At 38.4% G+C, this 16,458-nt stretch overlaps 1 protein-coding gene across 5 annotated transcripts in view; it reads right to left on the bottom strand.

Moving 5' to 3' along the window:
- ADAM22 (ADAM metallopeptidase domain 22) overlaps positions 1 to 16,458 on the bottom strand; it is a 131,240-nt gene that overhangs the window by 48,366 nt on the left and 66,416 nt on the right. For all 5 annotated transcript variants that reach the window (XM_058817595.1, XM_058817603.1, XM_058817612.1 and 2 more), the window contains exons 4-7: positions 11,570 to 11,652; positions 7,963 to 8,026; positions 7,257 to 7,326; positions 1,583 to 1,657 (exon numbers count right to left, since the gene is read on the bottom strand). In XM_058817595.1, the coding sequence (XP_058673578.1) occupies positions 1,583 to 1,657; positions 7,257 to 7,326; positions 7,963 to 8,026; positions 11,570 to 11,652 (292 nt within the window). The remainder of the gene's footprint in view (positions 1 to 1,582; positions 1,658 to 7,256; positions 7,327 to 7,962; positions 8,027 to 11,569; positions 11,653 to 16,458) is intronic.

The following is a 16,458-nucleotide window of genomic DNA, read 5'->3' as shown; positions in this document are numbered from 1 at the left end:
TGCACACTCTATAAAGCCACAGTAAGTGGTTCAAACCACTTCAGTGATCAGACTCCAATTTCAGACCTTTACTGAAATTTGTAATGCAGTGTTATAAAAATGGCACTAGAAACAGCTGTCCAGGTACTCCTATTTGCAGAAAAAAACCCAAACAGTTATGAATGAGCATCATGGGCATGAAAGTCACAGGTATCTCAGAAGAATTTAGGAGAAAGTGTACAAGATTTTCAGAAATGTTTTGCCCCCTTGTGCCCCATGATGCTTGATTTTGGAATGAAAATTGTCTATATTTTCTGGAAGTTAGGATCTTTTAGTGGGCAAGAAGTTTTCCACAGCTAGGGCATAGGATGGGCATCCTTTCAAGCAGAAATGGGGGGGAAACCACCAAAACCAAGAAAGTTAAGCCCACAGCAAATGATATTTCCTTCTCACAGGAGGAAATTATTTGGCTTCTTTGATCACTGGCACTCACCTCAGAGAATAAACTCCTAACTGGACTGACTCTTGCAGTAGCTGTGATTAGACAAAATTAGGAAACATTGTCCTTGAAGAAAATCTGCCTGAACAGAGAGGAGGATCCCAAAGGAAATGTTGTGGCTTCAGCTCTTTAGGATCAAGCACAGTTACTATGATTTAAGGAATTTTCATCCAAAATGATTAATTTTAATCCAAGAATTTATTCCTATGTTCCTCAAACTTAGCTCGTGGAGGAGTATGCTGTCTAAGGACAGAGGCACACTTTTTCTACACTTTTTCGCTCTCACGTCTATTTTTGCTAATTCAGGTATTGCATGAGAGAATTGCTGCACATCACAGAAGAAGTAGACAAGATTTATAGAAATATTTTGATTTTAAGGCCATAAGGGACCATAAAAACATCTAATGTCACCAGTTGGATGAGCAGTGCCAGGCTGAACTTTATCCAGTTACATTAAGAGGAAATCCATTGTGTTTGAAGCTACCTTTGAAAATTGCAAGTGATGAAGAATTTGCCATTTCCTTTGATATTTCCTTCATTAAATGCTTAATAAATCATCTTCACTGACATAAATCTGTGGTTTTTCTCACTTGAATGAGTCTGGCTTTTCTTCAATACACTGTTATTATGTGTCTTCCACTGTGTTAAAAACCCCACTGTATTCTCCCAGAGAAAGTATAAAAGTTTAACAAAATCATTTTCTCTACATTGATTGGGACATTTAAAAAAAATCTGGTCACTGTTAATCTCCCCATTCTCACCAGCTGCTGTACAATTGAAATAACTGCACTATGGATTGCTGAGTGCCTGTAACTAAGAGAAATGCTCAGGAAAGCCAGAAAGAAAATCATTAGCTTAAGTCACACTGACATTTTTTAATTTCTGACCCTTCTTTCTGATCCTCAGATCTAGTTGCATTCTTGGTGAAATTAACTTGCAAAAATTCAAAACCAGCTTCATCAATGGTTAATGAAACCATAATTTCTTCTATTAAGAACATAATGAATTTATTGCAGCCTAATAGTGTTCTTTATTGTTATGCTCTCTGGATAAATTAAGACAATTTGATGCTAATTGTAAGATGTTGAAATGTGTCAGTCTTACCATTAGATGATCATTTACAATCATCAACTCAATATATTTTGTTTCCTCTTCAACTTTACGTGGAATCTGACGAACCTATGGAGAGATTGTAATTTAGAGTCTAACAATACAGAGTGTAACTGGTAACAGACGTCTGCACTTAGTGGCTTCCCTACTTTAATAAACAGGGAATGAAGTCTCCATTTAGAATATTTATTTTGAAACAAAATAAAGTGAGATAAAATAGCTACCTGCCACTATTGCAAAATATTACAAAATAGATAGGTTTTATTAAAGGAGTTTCTGATAAAACTATACTCAAAATGGGCAAAATTATTTTACCTACCTTTTCATTTGCCATATAGCAGTATTTAAAAATTTCCTAACTCTTCAGGGAGGCAGTGTCCAAGAGAACCCATCAATGTTTAGCTTACATTAGATACCTCTTTTTGTATTAGCTGTATTGATATAGAGATCCTGCCAAACCAGCAGGAGCAGCAGGACTCCATCTGGACAAATTAACTCAGCAGACATGAAACAAACTTGACGGCACGTTCCTTACAAACAAGCATATTGGCACATACCTGCCTTTTCCTTCTTTTGTGTCTTGGCCTTACAACAAAATTCTGTGATGTACTATTCGTCTGCCAGAATTCTAAGCAGAAAACACAGACAAATACATGGAATATTTACAAAAATATAGCCCAGCAATTAGTGACCCTGATGCAACATGACAGTAGTATGGCATTCTTCAGCACTTCAGATGCAGCAACAACTCATTTTTTCAAGTTTCCAGCTAGAAGGGAGGCAAGACTACAGATGCTTCCCAGTAACAGGGCTCTTATTAAAAACTCTACTAGTGATAATCTGGGTCTGTTGAAACAGATGATCTGTGGGTGTCACGCTTCAGAAAGCACAGCAGATGTTCTATGCCAAAATTTCACCAATACTGGGCATGAAATATTATTAGCATAGTGCTTCCATGGAGTGAATCACATTTTCAGGAATTCAGCAGACATTCACAGAGCTCTTGCAATAGCTACCTAAATTAATAAGAAGAGCAGAATTAATGCTTTAAGGCGATTATATTCACAAAGCAAAATATGTCAGAGTTGGGAGAAACCTTACAAGATTTTGGCAATGCTCACTTGCCAACACTGCTAATCCCTCTGTGTCCTTAACTTCTTAAATCTCTAATCATAAGCATCAAGTAGTTTATTCTTTTGCCAAATCCTTTTCACCAAATCTATTAGTAGCCCCTCATGGAAAAGGATACATCATAAACTAAGCAGAAGATAACACTTGCTCTTACCCTTTCAAATGTCCAAGAAGTAATTTTACATATTTAAATTTAAATTCATAGTCCCTGCCTCTCTTTTCTCTATATAAAATACAGCTCTTTCCTTATCTTGTATAAATGTGTTTCCTATTTGCATAACCCCAAGAAGATCTTTTTGATTCATGCAAATTCAATGTTTGCAGTTTCTCAGTTTGTAATAATGTTTCTCCTTTCTCTGCTTTCCCTCTTTTGTGCTTTCTGTAGCTTTGGACATGCTTTCATTTTCAAGGAACTGAAAACTTCTTTCAGTTTTTCAGTGATTTTACCAGTCCTTCAGAGAAGTAAATAGTCCTATAGTGTTTATAGGACACTCCTATAGTGCTGTAGGATTGATGGAGCTGTGTAAATTAAGAGACTTCCAGTTCACATATCTTTGTACACAACTTCTGCTTGTTTTACAAATTCCTGAGCAGTTCAGTTTTGCTGGTGAGACAGGGAAGTTTCTCACAGCTTCACTTCCTGCTGTACGTTAATTGTACAATTTCTGCATGAGGTTCAAAAATAGGATTAAAAACATGCTGATAGGAATTTGACAGGGCTGCCATATCAGCAAAATCTTAAAACACAAAGCTGAGTTGCCCATCTGACAAGATATTGCCAGGCCTAAGGGATAATTTTAACCAAAAGTGGCAAATTACTAATAAGGCAAAACAGGAAAACAAAGCATGAATAACTGGTATTGTTTTGGGTAAATGAGGGACTATGGCGACATTTTGGTATGTGAGGTTTGCAGATACCTTTTCACAGAGCAACCTAGACAATCACAGGCTCTCTGCTTTAAAATGTTTTCATGGTTACACCAATGCACTAGAGGACTTTCTTTAGAAAAATGATCAAGGATAAATTCAATCACACCCAAGCTCCTTATTTATTGCTTAAAGACCTGCAGACTGTCGAGCTTTCGATGATGAGAAACTAGATCTTGGAAACCTTTTTACAATGTTTTTGATTATGCTTTATGTATGTTAACTAGTTTAGACTGTTCTAGTGCCACACAACTGGATGTCAACCTGTCATTTTTGATTTTATAACATGCTTAATGACACTGGTAAAAATAACACTTTTCAATCAATAAAATAATAATTTACAGTATATATATCGATTCTCAGATAACTTTACCAGTGCTTATTTCACTCACAATCAGAAGTCAGTCATGTCTAAGGGAAATGATGCAGCCATTACCATAACACACATTAATATTACCTTATAACTCACAAGATGGATAAATGCACACAGGTTGCATTTCCAGTCAAAGATCCTCAGGCAAAAGAACACAACCAGCAAAATCACAGGGAATCTTGATAGTTGAGAGATACTAGCAGATATTTTGATGGGAATATATTGCCACAAAAAAAAAATTAATGGAGATTCACAAAATCATAGGATCATCTTGATTGGAAAAAGATTGCTAAAATCAAGCCCAACCATAAATTTAATACTGCCAAGTCCCACTAAATCATCTTCCTAAGTGCTGTATCTACATATTTTTTCATGTGATCCCAAAAGAAAAGGACATCTGTTATGTATTACTTGAAAAACAGCACCTTTGATAACATATTGTTATCTAAAACCATGCCAGGGCAGGCATTGTGGATCTCAACAGAGATTGTGAGAAAAAAAGTCTGGTAAATATAAGGTCAAATGCTCTAAGTGTGCCAAGTCATCTGCTCAAGCTTCCTTATTTAAAATTTTCATTATTCCTCAGACCATTGCAAAGTACAGTAAAATAAATTCTTTTCTGCAACAGCTTGTGGGGTTTTTCTTAATACCCAGGGAGCAAAAGAATGTATAAAGTACATTGCTATTTAACTGGGATAGAATAGTGTGTGCTTTTACTATTGCTGATGCTGAGTAATCCCTACCACTTGAATTTTTTTCCCTTTCTAACATCAGTATTGAAGCTGGTGATCTACCCAGTTCATTCCTAATGCAGTGGAAATGCTGAGTGGAAATCTCACCTTACACACATTTCTAAAGATAAGAGAAAAATCTTGACTTCAGGAAAAATCTCCTTAGGCCAGTCAAATTGATAAATTATGAGAGTAGCTATGATGATATATGCCAGCACAGTGCTTGCTACTGCTAACAATAATTTTGTTGTAGTGCTTTCAAAAAATCATTCACAAAAATACTAGTAGCAATTAACTGTAAATGTTAATTAAAGAAAAAAAAGTCAAGTCAAGACAGAAGTCTGACCTCTCCAGACTGGCAGGGAAGAAGCAGAGGAGCTCTCATCCCCTGAAGCTGTGACTGTGCGTGGAGGATGACTTACAGGCAGAGATAAATTGAATAATTACAGACAAAGAAAAATTGTGGGTTTCCTAATGAGGATATATTATACATGTACTGTAATTTTCACTACAAACATCAGAAGCACCTTTTCAAACAATTTTACAAAACCAAGTATGAGCATGTGGGAGAGTAGACTATGAATTAGAGTCTATTTCTCCACACATGGGACCCTAAACATAAAATGATGGAAGATTAGCACCTGTACCTCTCATCCACATTACAAATACTTGCATAACTGAGAAGACTAGCACTCTGCAACTGAATTTCCTTTTTAACCTTTTCTACAATCCTGTGATTCTAATTCAATCTAGATGGCAACATGTTCCGTTATGTCATGTGCTGGGCTTTGTACAGCAAAGCCAGCGACTAATTATTTGTTATCTGTAATAAAATCAAAACTGTACAAGCATGTCTGGATCCTTGTGGGAAAACAAATGAGCAAAACAAGACTATGAAGCCCTAGTCTGACAGTTTTTCAAAAATCAAGAAACTCTGGTGGAGGTGAAACTGGGGCATTTACTTGCAATTAATCCCTTTTCATAATTTTAAAAGCAGAAAACAATTTTATTCCATAATCTTGAAAACATAAAATTCACTATTAGGAAATTTTATAAAACAGCTTATAGATAAACCAACACTAGCAGTGTCTTAGTTTAACAACCTGAGATAGAAGATTTATTTTAAACTCAGCATTGGCTGCATTATTTCCAATCTTTTGCGTCAAGAAAATGTGATAAATGATGCACTCTATTATTCAGCCTTATGTTCAATAAATTGCTCTCATTACACTATCATCTCTGCCAGCACAGGGAGCAAGCACGGTACGTGTGTAAGGTACACAGGAAGTTTTGTGACACAGAAGTCACTGCCTTGCACAAAAGTCATGAGCCTTTTGTGCTCATGTCCCTCCATCCCAACACTGCCTCTGCCTTGCCTGGGCAATCATCATCCCAGGACAGGAGGCACCAAGCTGGGACAGTGGCTTTGTTTGGATTCAGATTCCTTCTTCAGAACTGAAATTAAGGCAATCAGATTGTAGCAAGTTCCTTTTTTTTTTTTCTTCTTTTCTCATTAGCTCCCTGAATGATTCTGCTTTGCTTAACAACTGGCACACCTGCACAAACTGCGCTCCAGGGATGGACCCGCCTGCGTGCAGCACTCAGCACCTCAAGACCTCAGATCCAAATGCTGCCATAGGACAAACAGTTTGTAACAATTAACCAAACATCTGTAACTCTCCTGAAGAAATCAGACTGGAGGTGGTTTCTACCAAAATGTCAGTGTCTACAAAGGACAGTTTATCTAGGATATGCGTTGTAGGCCAGGAAAACACATCTGTAACAAATCCTTGACAGAATGGGGATATGTCACAAATACTGCAATTTTAGCTTCAATTAACAAGCCAACCTCTCAGATGAAAACCCATTTTTTTTTTAGAAAACCTTTCTCCCTCCACACACAATATGGGCATTCCTCACTACAAGCACTTGACACCACTTCTGCCTCCAAATTCATCTGCACTGAAACGCACGGCCCTCATCATAGCCAGCACTGTGAAAGATGCTGATGGGACTGGGGATCAGAGTCACTGAGCAGAAATGACACTGGGCAATTTCTTGTCTCCCAGGCTTATGTTCACTCCACGGTACTCATCCTGTATCTCAAAACCAGAAAAACCCATGAAGAGTTATCAACCACCATCAAGGTGGTGTTAATTTTCATCACCTCTAGGCTACCTCAGCCCTTTCCTCCCTACAGCTACCAGCACACAATTCACACCACAGACCACATGCCCTGTTAAAAGAAACACATATCACAACGTGAAGGTCTAGGAGAGATTTCATTCATTAGATTCAGGATTTTTTTATCAGATTTTTTCCTGTGCTTTCACTGTTTCAAAATGGGGTTTTTTCAGTGTGTGTGGTTTTTTTTTTTAATTTATTTGAGTAAAAGAAGGTGTATATATAACAAAACAATATACTCTCAGAAGATGATCTATCAAATATAATCAACAAATTTGGCCTTAGAATAAAACAGTAAGTAATGAATACTTAAAAATCATACCAGATGGCAGGTCGACTGAAGGAAATTCAAACAACTTGGATTTGTAAACAGAGTGGAAATGGAAGTCATCCTGAAATAGTGAATAATTGTCCATATTACATCAGGAAAAATTAATCCATCTCATGATCATTAAACAGACAATTCCAAAGGTTCTTGTCACCCAAAGCACACCCCAGAGAACATGCAAGTTGCAAAGCACCATTACTCCACATTCTTCCTTCCCCAGCTGCAATGTGATTGCTAATGCCACATTTAATCACCTTTTATATCTGAGTACCTCAAACACAGAGGCTGAGCACACAGAGCTAGGCCTAAATTGGGCTCCCAGAGCTGCTCAGGGAGAGACAATGAAAAGTCCCAGGAGCTGCTGAACTGGAGTCAAGGAAGAACCAGGAGGAGAGTGCTGTAATAAACGCAGAGCAGCAAGTGCCAGGGAAGGGCACTGGGCACTCACAGGCTCCAAGGGACCCTCTCCTAGTGCTGCAGTGCTCTACTGCCAAGAGCTACAGAGCACACACATACAGACACATCACTAATGTCTAATTTTTGCAGGTCTGCCTTTGTCTGTGAAGATGGAGTCTCACATTTGAGGTAAATGAACTGGGAATGAGGGGATGACCCTTTGGTCCCATGGCCTTATGCCTACCCTGTGCCCATGGATGGCTACTCAAAAAAACACAGCAGGACTACTGTAAGTTCTACTTACATCTGAAGTGTAGTTTTCATCTGGTTCAATAAGGTAAGTATGGTTTCCATCATAGAACATCCCACTGTCAAGAGCAGGAAATGTTTACAGATTTAATAAAGAAACACTAGTGCGACATGGAAGTAACTTCTTAAAGTTAATATACTTTAAAAATTTTAATATTTGGGGAAGGAAGAGTTTAAAATGGTTTCAGGAACTGAATGCAATTCTGGATTGCATTTGTTTCTTCACTTCAGAAAAAAAGATTTTCTCCTGTGGTGAAGCAGACTCTTCTTCTACAAAGCTTCCCTATAACATATATAAACACAAAATGGACTAATTTAACCAACTGAAAATCCAGTTCAAAGCCCCCACTCCAACGCAGGAGATATTTATCTACAACAGATAAATGAGGGACCTGTCTTTAGGAACACATATTTGGAGCATATGCATATCTTTCCCCAAATAAAAATGGTATTTAATTGAATTGAATTATCCTTAGGTTTTAATAGGTTGTTTTATTAACTCTTTCCTTAGCATTTCATTTAAAGAGAATGTTGATACAAATACTAATCTGTAAGAGCAGAAAATCAAATGTTATTTCTTATACATTCTGATCTTCAACCAAACCAGAATACTTTTAAGTAACTTTTCCTTTACTTCAGTGGCATACACACATGATTGGGATTAGGCTGTATCAGCATGTCCCTTTCAAAGGGTCACTACTAAAGTGTTACGCTTGGCCCTAAATATGAGCTGTAAATTCAAATTTGGCACATAGCACACAACAACAACAGCATGAAAGTGAGATTATTTATTTACTTACATTACTGTTAAAAAATCCAAAACAAACATGAATTACAAGCAACAAAAACAAATCCTTTTCTTTTTTCTTATGCAGCTTTTTTTATCAGCAAAATTGACATTCACAGAAGTAACCTGGGTTACTGACTGTATCACATATATCAAGTATGAGCATAACTACAATGTAAAGCTGCTTCAGCTGTCAAATTACACATGCCTATTCTTTAGAAATAAATACTGTCTTTACAGTTTAAGCAAAATATTCTAGCATCTGCTGGAGCTTCTTTGCTTGGAAATGAGATGAGACTTGGGAAGATCCTGTAGCTCTTTACCAGTCCAAATTTCCTTTCCTCTGTTTGCAACTTTAGATGAGCAGGGTCTGCAAGTTGAAGCACTGTCAGCAAAGAGCTTCTCGTGAGAGTGCTGCTCCCAGCAGCACTGACCTCTGACCAAGTCACTGAGCAGTGACAAGAATAATAGTCACTGCTGACCTACAGACCTGACCACTCAAAGCATCCACGGCTCTTTCCCCACCAGCTACCATAGACCTAGTGCGCTCTGAATAAACCACACGCTCATGGGTGTGTTACAGAGAAAGCAAACATTTCAAAAGCCTGCATTTCGATGATGTGTGTTCTTCAGGCAATCCCATTCGTCGCCGTGCCAGCGGCGCTCACGGCAGGGACCGCAGTTTCTGCGGTCACCACCAGGCGGCAGCACGATCCCGGCCGTGCCCGCTCCGCTGACACCGCTCGGCACTCCGCCTTGCTCGGGCTAAGCGCGGGGAACCGGGCTTACCGAGCACCCCCAGAACACAAACAAAACAAAAATCCGAGCAAAACGGCTTGCTCGAAGTTACGGTGGCAGAGGTACATTTGTCATTAGCCAAGTCATTAAGAAGACATCCATAATTTCAGGTGTTCTGTCAGCCGGATGTGATCGATTTAACTCATAATAGGAAGGATGTGAAGCAGACATTACTAAAAGAAGAACTCATAACTTATGATTAAAAAACCTCAACATTTTTTCACCTGTATGAATAATTCTGCTGTTACTGGCTGAGATCTAGAGGTACTAACATGCAAAAGAGGAGACTGGCATGACCTTTAGAAATATGAAGCTTGTTATTCTCTTAAAGGCATCTGTTTTGTCTTGTGTGCTTCCTAAAACTTATGAAAGCAAAGCTCCTGCCCAGACCTTGCAGAAGACAACTCTGCTCAGCGACCATTATTCCAGCAAAATATTCCAAAGTGGGGCTGAAGCTAAGGAGCTCTGATTGCCAGTGTGAGTTTCTAGTAATTACTTATCATTTAAAATCAGCTGTGTAGGAGCTAGTTGCAATGATGGAAATGCAGTGGCAGAGAATGTGAGTTTAATACAGCTCAGGAAACATTACTTTCTTGTACTGGATGTTTGAAATAGCAGCCTGACTAGAGTAAGCTTGTGTCAAAGAACTCAGCTCAAACTTTATTGTATCAGGGGAAAAAATGGAGGGGGGATGGGGAGAGGGGACAGGGAGATGTCTTTCAAGAGAGAGCTGAATTATACAATGAAAAAAATGCATCATCTATCATGTAACTTAGAAGGGATCAATTTGGATATCAGGCCATTGAAGAACACAGAGCAGCAGAAGAGTCAGTTTTCAGCATAAACTCACAGAAAGAGGGCAGGAAAAGACATATGCAGGCTCTCCTTTGTTCCTGCCTTTTCTCCTAGGAGTTAGCAAGGGCCAAGACCTAATGGATCCCTGCTAATGGAAGCCAGGCAGTGCCTCAGGATGCATTAGGAAGATACTATTTTTAGGCTCACTGTCCATGCTTCAAACTGGGCTCAAGTTTCTTGAGCTGCACAGCTGTAAACCAGACAAGTGCAAGGATGGCAAGTCTTCTGCAGGCATTCTTCCCTTCATAACAAAGAATATACAACTATAAAAGAAAGACACTACTCAAATAAAAGTACTTATATGACTGACACCAGAAATACAGAATAATTGTAGATAGACAATAGGCTGAAGAAGATTTCCATCAGCTAAACCCTGCTTCCACAGAAAAAGGTAAAGCTCAGGTGAACTCCACACAGGCTCACTTGGTGCCATGCCTTTTCAAGCTGATGTCAGTATTAGTGGTGCTGAGATCCTGTAATTCCCAGGTGTGACAGGCACTAGGTTGATCTGAAAGCCTGACTAGCATCATTCAATAGTGCCAAAAGTAGACAGGTCCAAAAGCTGTACAATCCATAGACAGCTTCATGTAACCTTCACTTGACAGAGGATTTATTTGTAAGTAAAATTATGTACTTCAAAGAAAAATTTTTTCACCCTCATACATTTTCTTCTAGATTTTTCAAGATTTTACTATATGCAAGGTATTACCCCATACACACAGCTTAAGGCCAGAAATTCTGTTAACAAAAATGGATAATGCAAGATAAATTCTAAAATGATATTTCCTTTGTAAAGATACTAGAAAAGAAATAAAGTACACATCATTATAGCAACAAGAAAGGAACACAATTTCCAAATAATTCATTGGCATTGTTTTTATTTTTGTAGAATAGGATGTTTTCAGCTACTTCTACTCTGCCATCTCTATAATAAGTTATCTTAAAACAATACCTGGCCACTGCCATTAGTCCTGAATTTAGAAAAAAAGGGGAAAAAAAGTATATTCTGAAGATTTTTGAATACTTAATATTGGTGACAAAGTAGTAGGAAAATAGACAGCACTTATTTTACTATATTCATGTATTATTTTCCTATAAATAACTTGATTTGGCTTAAAAGAATGATAAACAAAAATCAGTAAAAACAAAACAGCAGACTTACTGTAATCCATGGCATGTTGACAAGGCAACAAATGATACAGAATTTCCTCGAATTTTTCCCTGATAATAGCAATGTTCTCCTCCCTGAAATTGGAAATTGAGACTGTAAATCCATGGGACATTCCACAGCATCACACTTCATCCTGTCAAACACTGCTTTTCCATAAACGCTTTCCCAAGCCATTGACATGGCACCAAGAACTGACTATCACTCATGTAGGAGTTCATCTCATCTTCTTTGAGCTTTGGTTTGGTACTTAGACAAACACCATCATCTTGACCCTGTACATCAAATGGTGTATTTCACAATTTCAGTGTGAAATCCCTGACATCCTGAGGTGGATTTCAGAGACAAATTACTCCAGAAGTGCTCATCTTTCTTCACTGACTAGAAAAAGAGTTGGCAGTAGGGGGCTTAGACTCCACATCTGCTCTGCACATGACTACATCAGACAGGATGAACTCTGCTCTGAGGGTAAGGCAATTTCCTTCTTCTAAGTAGAAAGGCATGCTAACAAAATAATAATAATGCTTGATTGGAAAAAAAGACCAAAGCAGAAGTAGTCACTAGTGCTCCAAAGCTAATGGAACCTCCAAGAGTAACTAAGTAGTAAAGGAATACAATGAAAATGAATGTTTGCCTCTCCTCTTCTGCAAATAAAATGTATATCTTTCTAATAAAATCCAGCTGACTCTACTCAAAAAAATTCCCCCCGGTTTCTCTGTAGTAGGGCTTTCACTGATAAGCCCTACTACACATGCGATAAATTTATTCAGTATTGCACAATAGCAATATTTGTATGCAAAATTAGAAAAACAATTCAAACATCCCTTAAATTCTCACTGACATCAACTCTTCAGAATAGCTTACCTATTAGTGTCTCACCAATTCAGCTATGCTGTAATGCACTGACATTGGTTAAAGGACTATGAAGGAGATTTTCAGTCCTTTTCTTTTTTAATAGCATTTATTTGCAAATACTTCTTCCAGCAAATGAATGAATAATCTACCTAACGTAATGTACCCAGCCCTGTGAATATTTATGTCCATTTACCAGAGGGAGGGAAAGGCATTACAATTACAGCTGTTTCAGAAGCCAGTAGTCACTTACATGACGCATAGCACAGTCATTTTAGGCATCTGACATTAAATGCTTTTTGATTTTATTTTTCAAATCCTAAAAAAATAATTAATCAACATCAGGCTAAAGGTGAGAAAATATGTAGGCTATGTTGGTAGTTTTGTGCTTTGATCAGGAAACCCTGTTCTGTTTTCTACAAGATGTGAAACCATTGTTGAAAGCAGCTACAATGCGTGGGTGCCTCTGGTTTGAGGCGCACCCCTAAAGAGAGCACAGGAGCCTGTTTGTTAGAGCACAGCTGCTCACGGGGAAACAGCCTTGATCTCAGCCTGGTCAGAGGAGTCCACCACACTGACCTGCAGAGTGCCCACCGTGCTGCCCACCATGGGCCCCCTCTGCTCGGGCGTCTGAGGGGAAGCTGGAGCCACACAGGTTGTGTTTGACTCCTTGTCCCACGTCGGTGAGAAGCTCTGGGGCTGACTCATCCCAGGCTACACCAAGGAGTGTCTGACAACAGCTGTAGGATCCATCTCCCCTGGGCCAGCATTTCTTATGACTATCCAGAACTTGGGACACAGATCAAGTATCAGTGAAAAGGAGATTGTTTCAATTTCTGCTTTGCACTCATGTACATTTTAGCCACCAATATCCAAGTTAATTTGATTTCAGAGAGACTATATCCTTCTTTGTCTTTCCTGAAATCTTGGCTTATTTTCTCCATTTTATCCCCTTTTTCTACACCTATTTACTTCCTATATCTTAGCTACTTTAAGCTCTCTTGACTTGGGATTTTCTTTCTTTCAGTCAGTAGAGTGTCCCCCACTACAGGACCATGGAACTGCTCAAGGCTTTCAGGTCCTTTGGGAATATATGAATAAGAAGTAAACAAAGAGAGACTCCAGTTAGCAAATAACAAAGCTAAAAATCAAACTATGGATGATCTAAAACCTTATGAGAAATAAAATACTCTCTAAAGAGAATTCTTGAAGTAGTATTCCTGTAAAAGACATAACTGGAATAAGTGCATGGATATGGAAATAATACTGAAAAGACTATCAGTAGGGAGTTGTACAGGCTTCTAGCTGTGGAAGGAATTTAGAGTAATTACACAAATTGGTTTGTTCTCAGAAAATGTAGTTAATATGTACCAGAAATAGAATCTCAGGCTCCATTAGTTTGCAAAACCATGTCTTTTCAACCAGGAGGAACATTTTTTCACACTAATAATCCAGACTGTGGCTCAAAACTGTATTTTGATCTTTCAAATGAGAATCAAATAAATGTCCCATGACAGTACCTCCAAATTAATTTATTCTGTAATAAATCCATGGGAAAAATAATGCATAGAGATCTAGAAAAGAAAAGTATAACAAAAACAGCTCTAAATTCTTGTCTGGGAAAAATACAATTGAGATACACAAATTCTACTCCATTTAGTCAAATCAATTAAACTCAACAATCTACTAGAGCTCATGGTAATTCTGGTGGAGATAGAAACACAACTCTGATCTCAGTCTCAGGCATCAGTTTATTACTACAAAACATTCCTTTCTATATGCTAACATCCAGGAGATATTTATTTACTTATGTTCCTATCCTTATAACATAAGTCACCGCAAGATAGTTAATAAAATTAAGCTAAAAAAATTATTTTCATTTCTTTAAATGAAGATAGTTTTTTTCCAAGTACTTGGTGCATGCAATTATCTGAGGTGGTTAGAGCATGGTGCTAATAACACCAAGGCTCTGGGTTTGACCCCTGTATGGGTACTTAAAGCCACAAATTCTGAGAATTGAAGTGTTCAGGAAACCACTGGATGTGGCACTCAGTGTCATGGTTTAGTTGGCATGGTGGTGTTTGGTCAAAGGTTGGACTTATAGAACTTGGAAGTAATTCCCAACCTTAATGAATCTATGATTCTGTGGTTCTGTACTGAGAGTCAGGACACATGAAGGCACTCTGCAGGGCAGGTTTTTTCAAACATGTGCAATTTTGGGCAAGAAGTTTACTGTTGCTGCTTCACTATAGTGCTGAGGCTGAAATTGTGCTGGGTTTGACATCTACTAAACCTGTCTGATAGCAGGTAGTGACATAAAATGCACTGTGTTAGAGGAGAAATCACAGTATGTGATAGACCTAAGACCACCAAACACTAAATATGATCATCATATCTATCTTCTTTTACTCTGCTCTTGGAAATACTCCCTGAAGGACTAAGGTTGTCTCTCTTATCAACTGCTATCTTCAGCAAAGAGACAAAAGCTGAAAAAAAAAAAATCTTCATTTTTTTCCTAAAAATATTCTGGTCCCATATGATAATTAACACTTCCCTTAAGAGTTGAAATTAGCACCAACTACAGTTCAGTCCAGAACATCAAGGGTCTTTTGTGAAGAGCTCTTGGCTTCCTGTAGCTAACAGAGCCTCTCTCTGTTCTCTCAAAAGCAATAATTGCCCATCTCAGCAAATCAAACCTCCACACTGGCCTTTGCCAGCTACTGGGGAATGGTTCAGTGTAAGATGAGAGGAAATCAGACTGCTCTTCAACATATGCCAGCCATAAGTCTGAGCAGCACATTTACCCACTTCTGCTCTAAAACTGAACCTGGTCACTCTAGAGTCTGGGAGAAAATCAGGCTAAATGTCATCTCCTATGAGACAAGGTCAGCCTGGTGACAGCAGCTGTGACACAAACCTGCAACACACATTTGCCTGCAAGGCAAATTTTCTGCCAATGCCCATAGCACTCTGTGGTCCATTTCCTTGGATCAGTAAGTTATCCTTCCTGCAAGAACCTTCTCAACATGAGGGACAACCTACTGGTGATGTCCGAGGGCAGCACAGAAAATAGAGGTTTTTAACAAGAAGTTTATTAATTTGGAGAGCTAAAAATGTAATAAAATCCTACCAAAAATAAAAAAAAAAAAAACAAACCCTAACAGAATGACCCCAGGGTCAATTAAAACAAGTTAATCATTATTCTAGTTATCAATTCATAAGATAGCCTTCATCTTGATGCTTAAGTTGGATAATTCTAGCAAAATTCTGAAATAGGGCTATTTACCCTGTGAATTGCTACAGTTCATCTCTAACCAGATGCAACCCTTTTGCCTATGTCAGTACAAGTCTTCTTGCAACCTGTTGGGTACGTAGCATGGCAAAGATACTAAAAAGTGGTAAGACACAGATGTCAGCAATGCAAATAAAATTTGTTCCCATTTTTAAATTTTAAGATCGTTTGTCCCTGCTTTGAGAGGCACCAGCTGCTGAGCAGACACAAAAGAGATGAAAAACACATTAACCAGCACTCATAATAAAGGGTGAAATAAGTAAAGCGAAAGAACAGCCCCGACAGTCATTAATGGCAGCAGCTCCCTCTTCTCTGCAGTCACAGTGCAGAAAGCATCTGCTGACCATACACTGGCAGGGTTTGTTATTCGCCTCAGAGACACTGTGACCTTCCCAGGGGAGGAAAATAAGGATGCACATTCATCTGCTTTCTACATTGGATATCCAAGTAATCCATTTTCTGCAATTAAGAGAGGTGCTGGCCAGTAAAATGCAGGCAACAGTAAGGCACTGACCTTAAAATTAATACCTTACTTTTCTCCTACATATTCCTATTTTAACACTCTTTAATCCACAGGAAAGGAGATTGCTGGTTTAATTCAAATCCTAGTAACATATTTCCCTCTTTCCTTGCACCAGAAAGTTCCCAAAAGGCCAGCTAAGGCTCAAGCCACCATTCTGTGAATGCTAGATAATGATGAGCTGCCAGATAATGATAAGCTGTTTAAAGGGCTACCCAT

The sequence above is a fragment of the Ammospiza caudacuta genome, chromosome 1 (genome assembly GCF_027887145.1).
Source record: "Ammospiza caudacuta isolate bAmmCau1 chromosome 1, bAmmCau1.pri, whole genome shotgun sequence".
Lineage (NCBI taxonomy): Eukaryota > Metazoa > Chordata > Aves > Passeriformes > Passerellidae > Ammospiza > Ammospiza caudacuta.
This window is presented reverse-complemented; position numbering and strand designations above follow the sequence as displayed.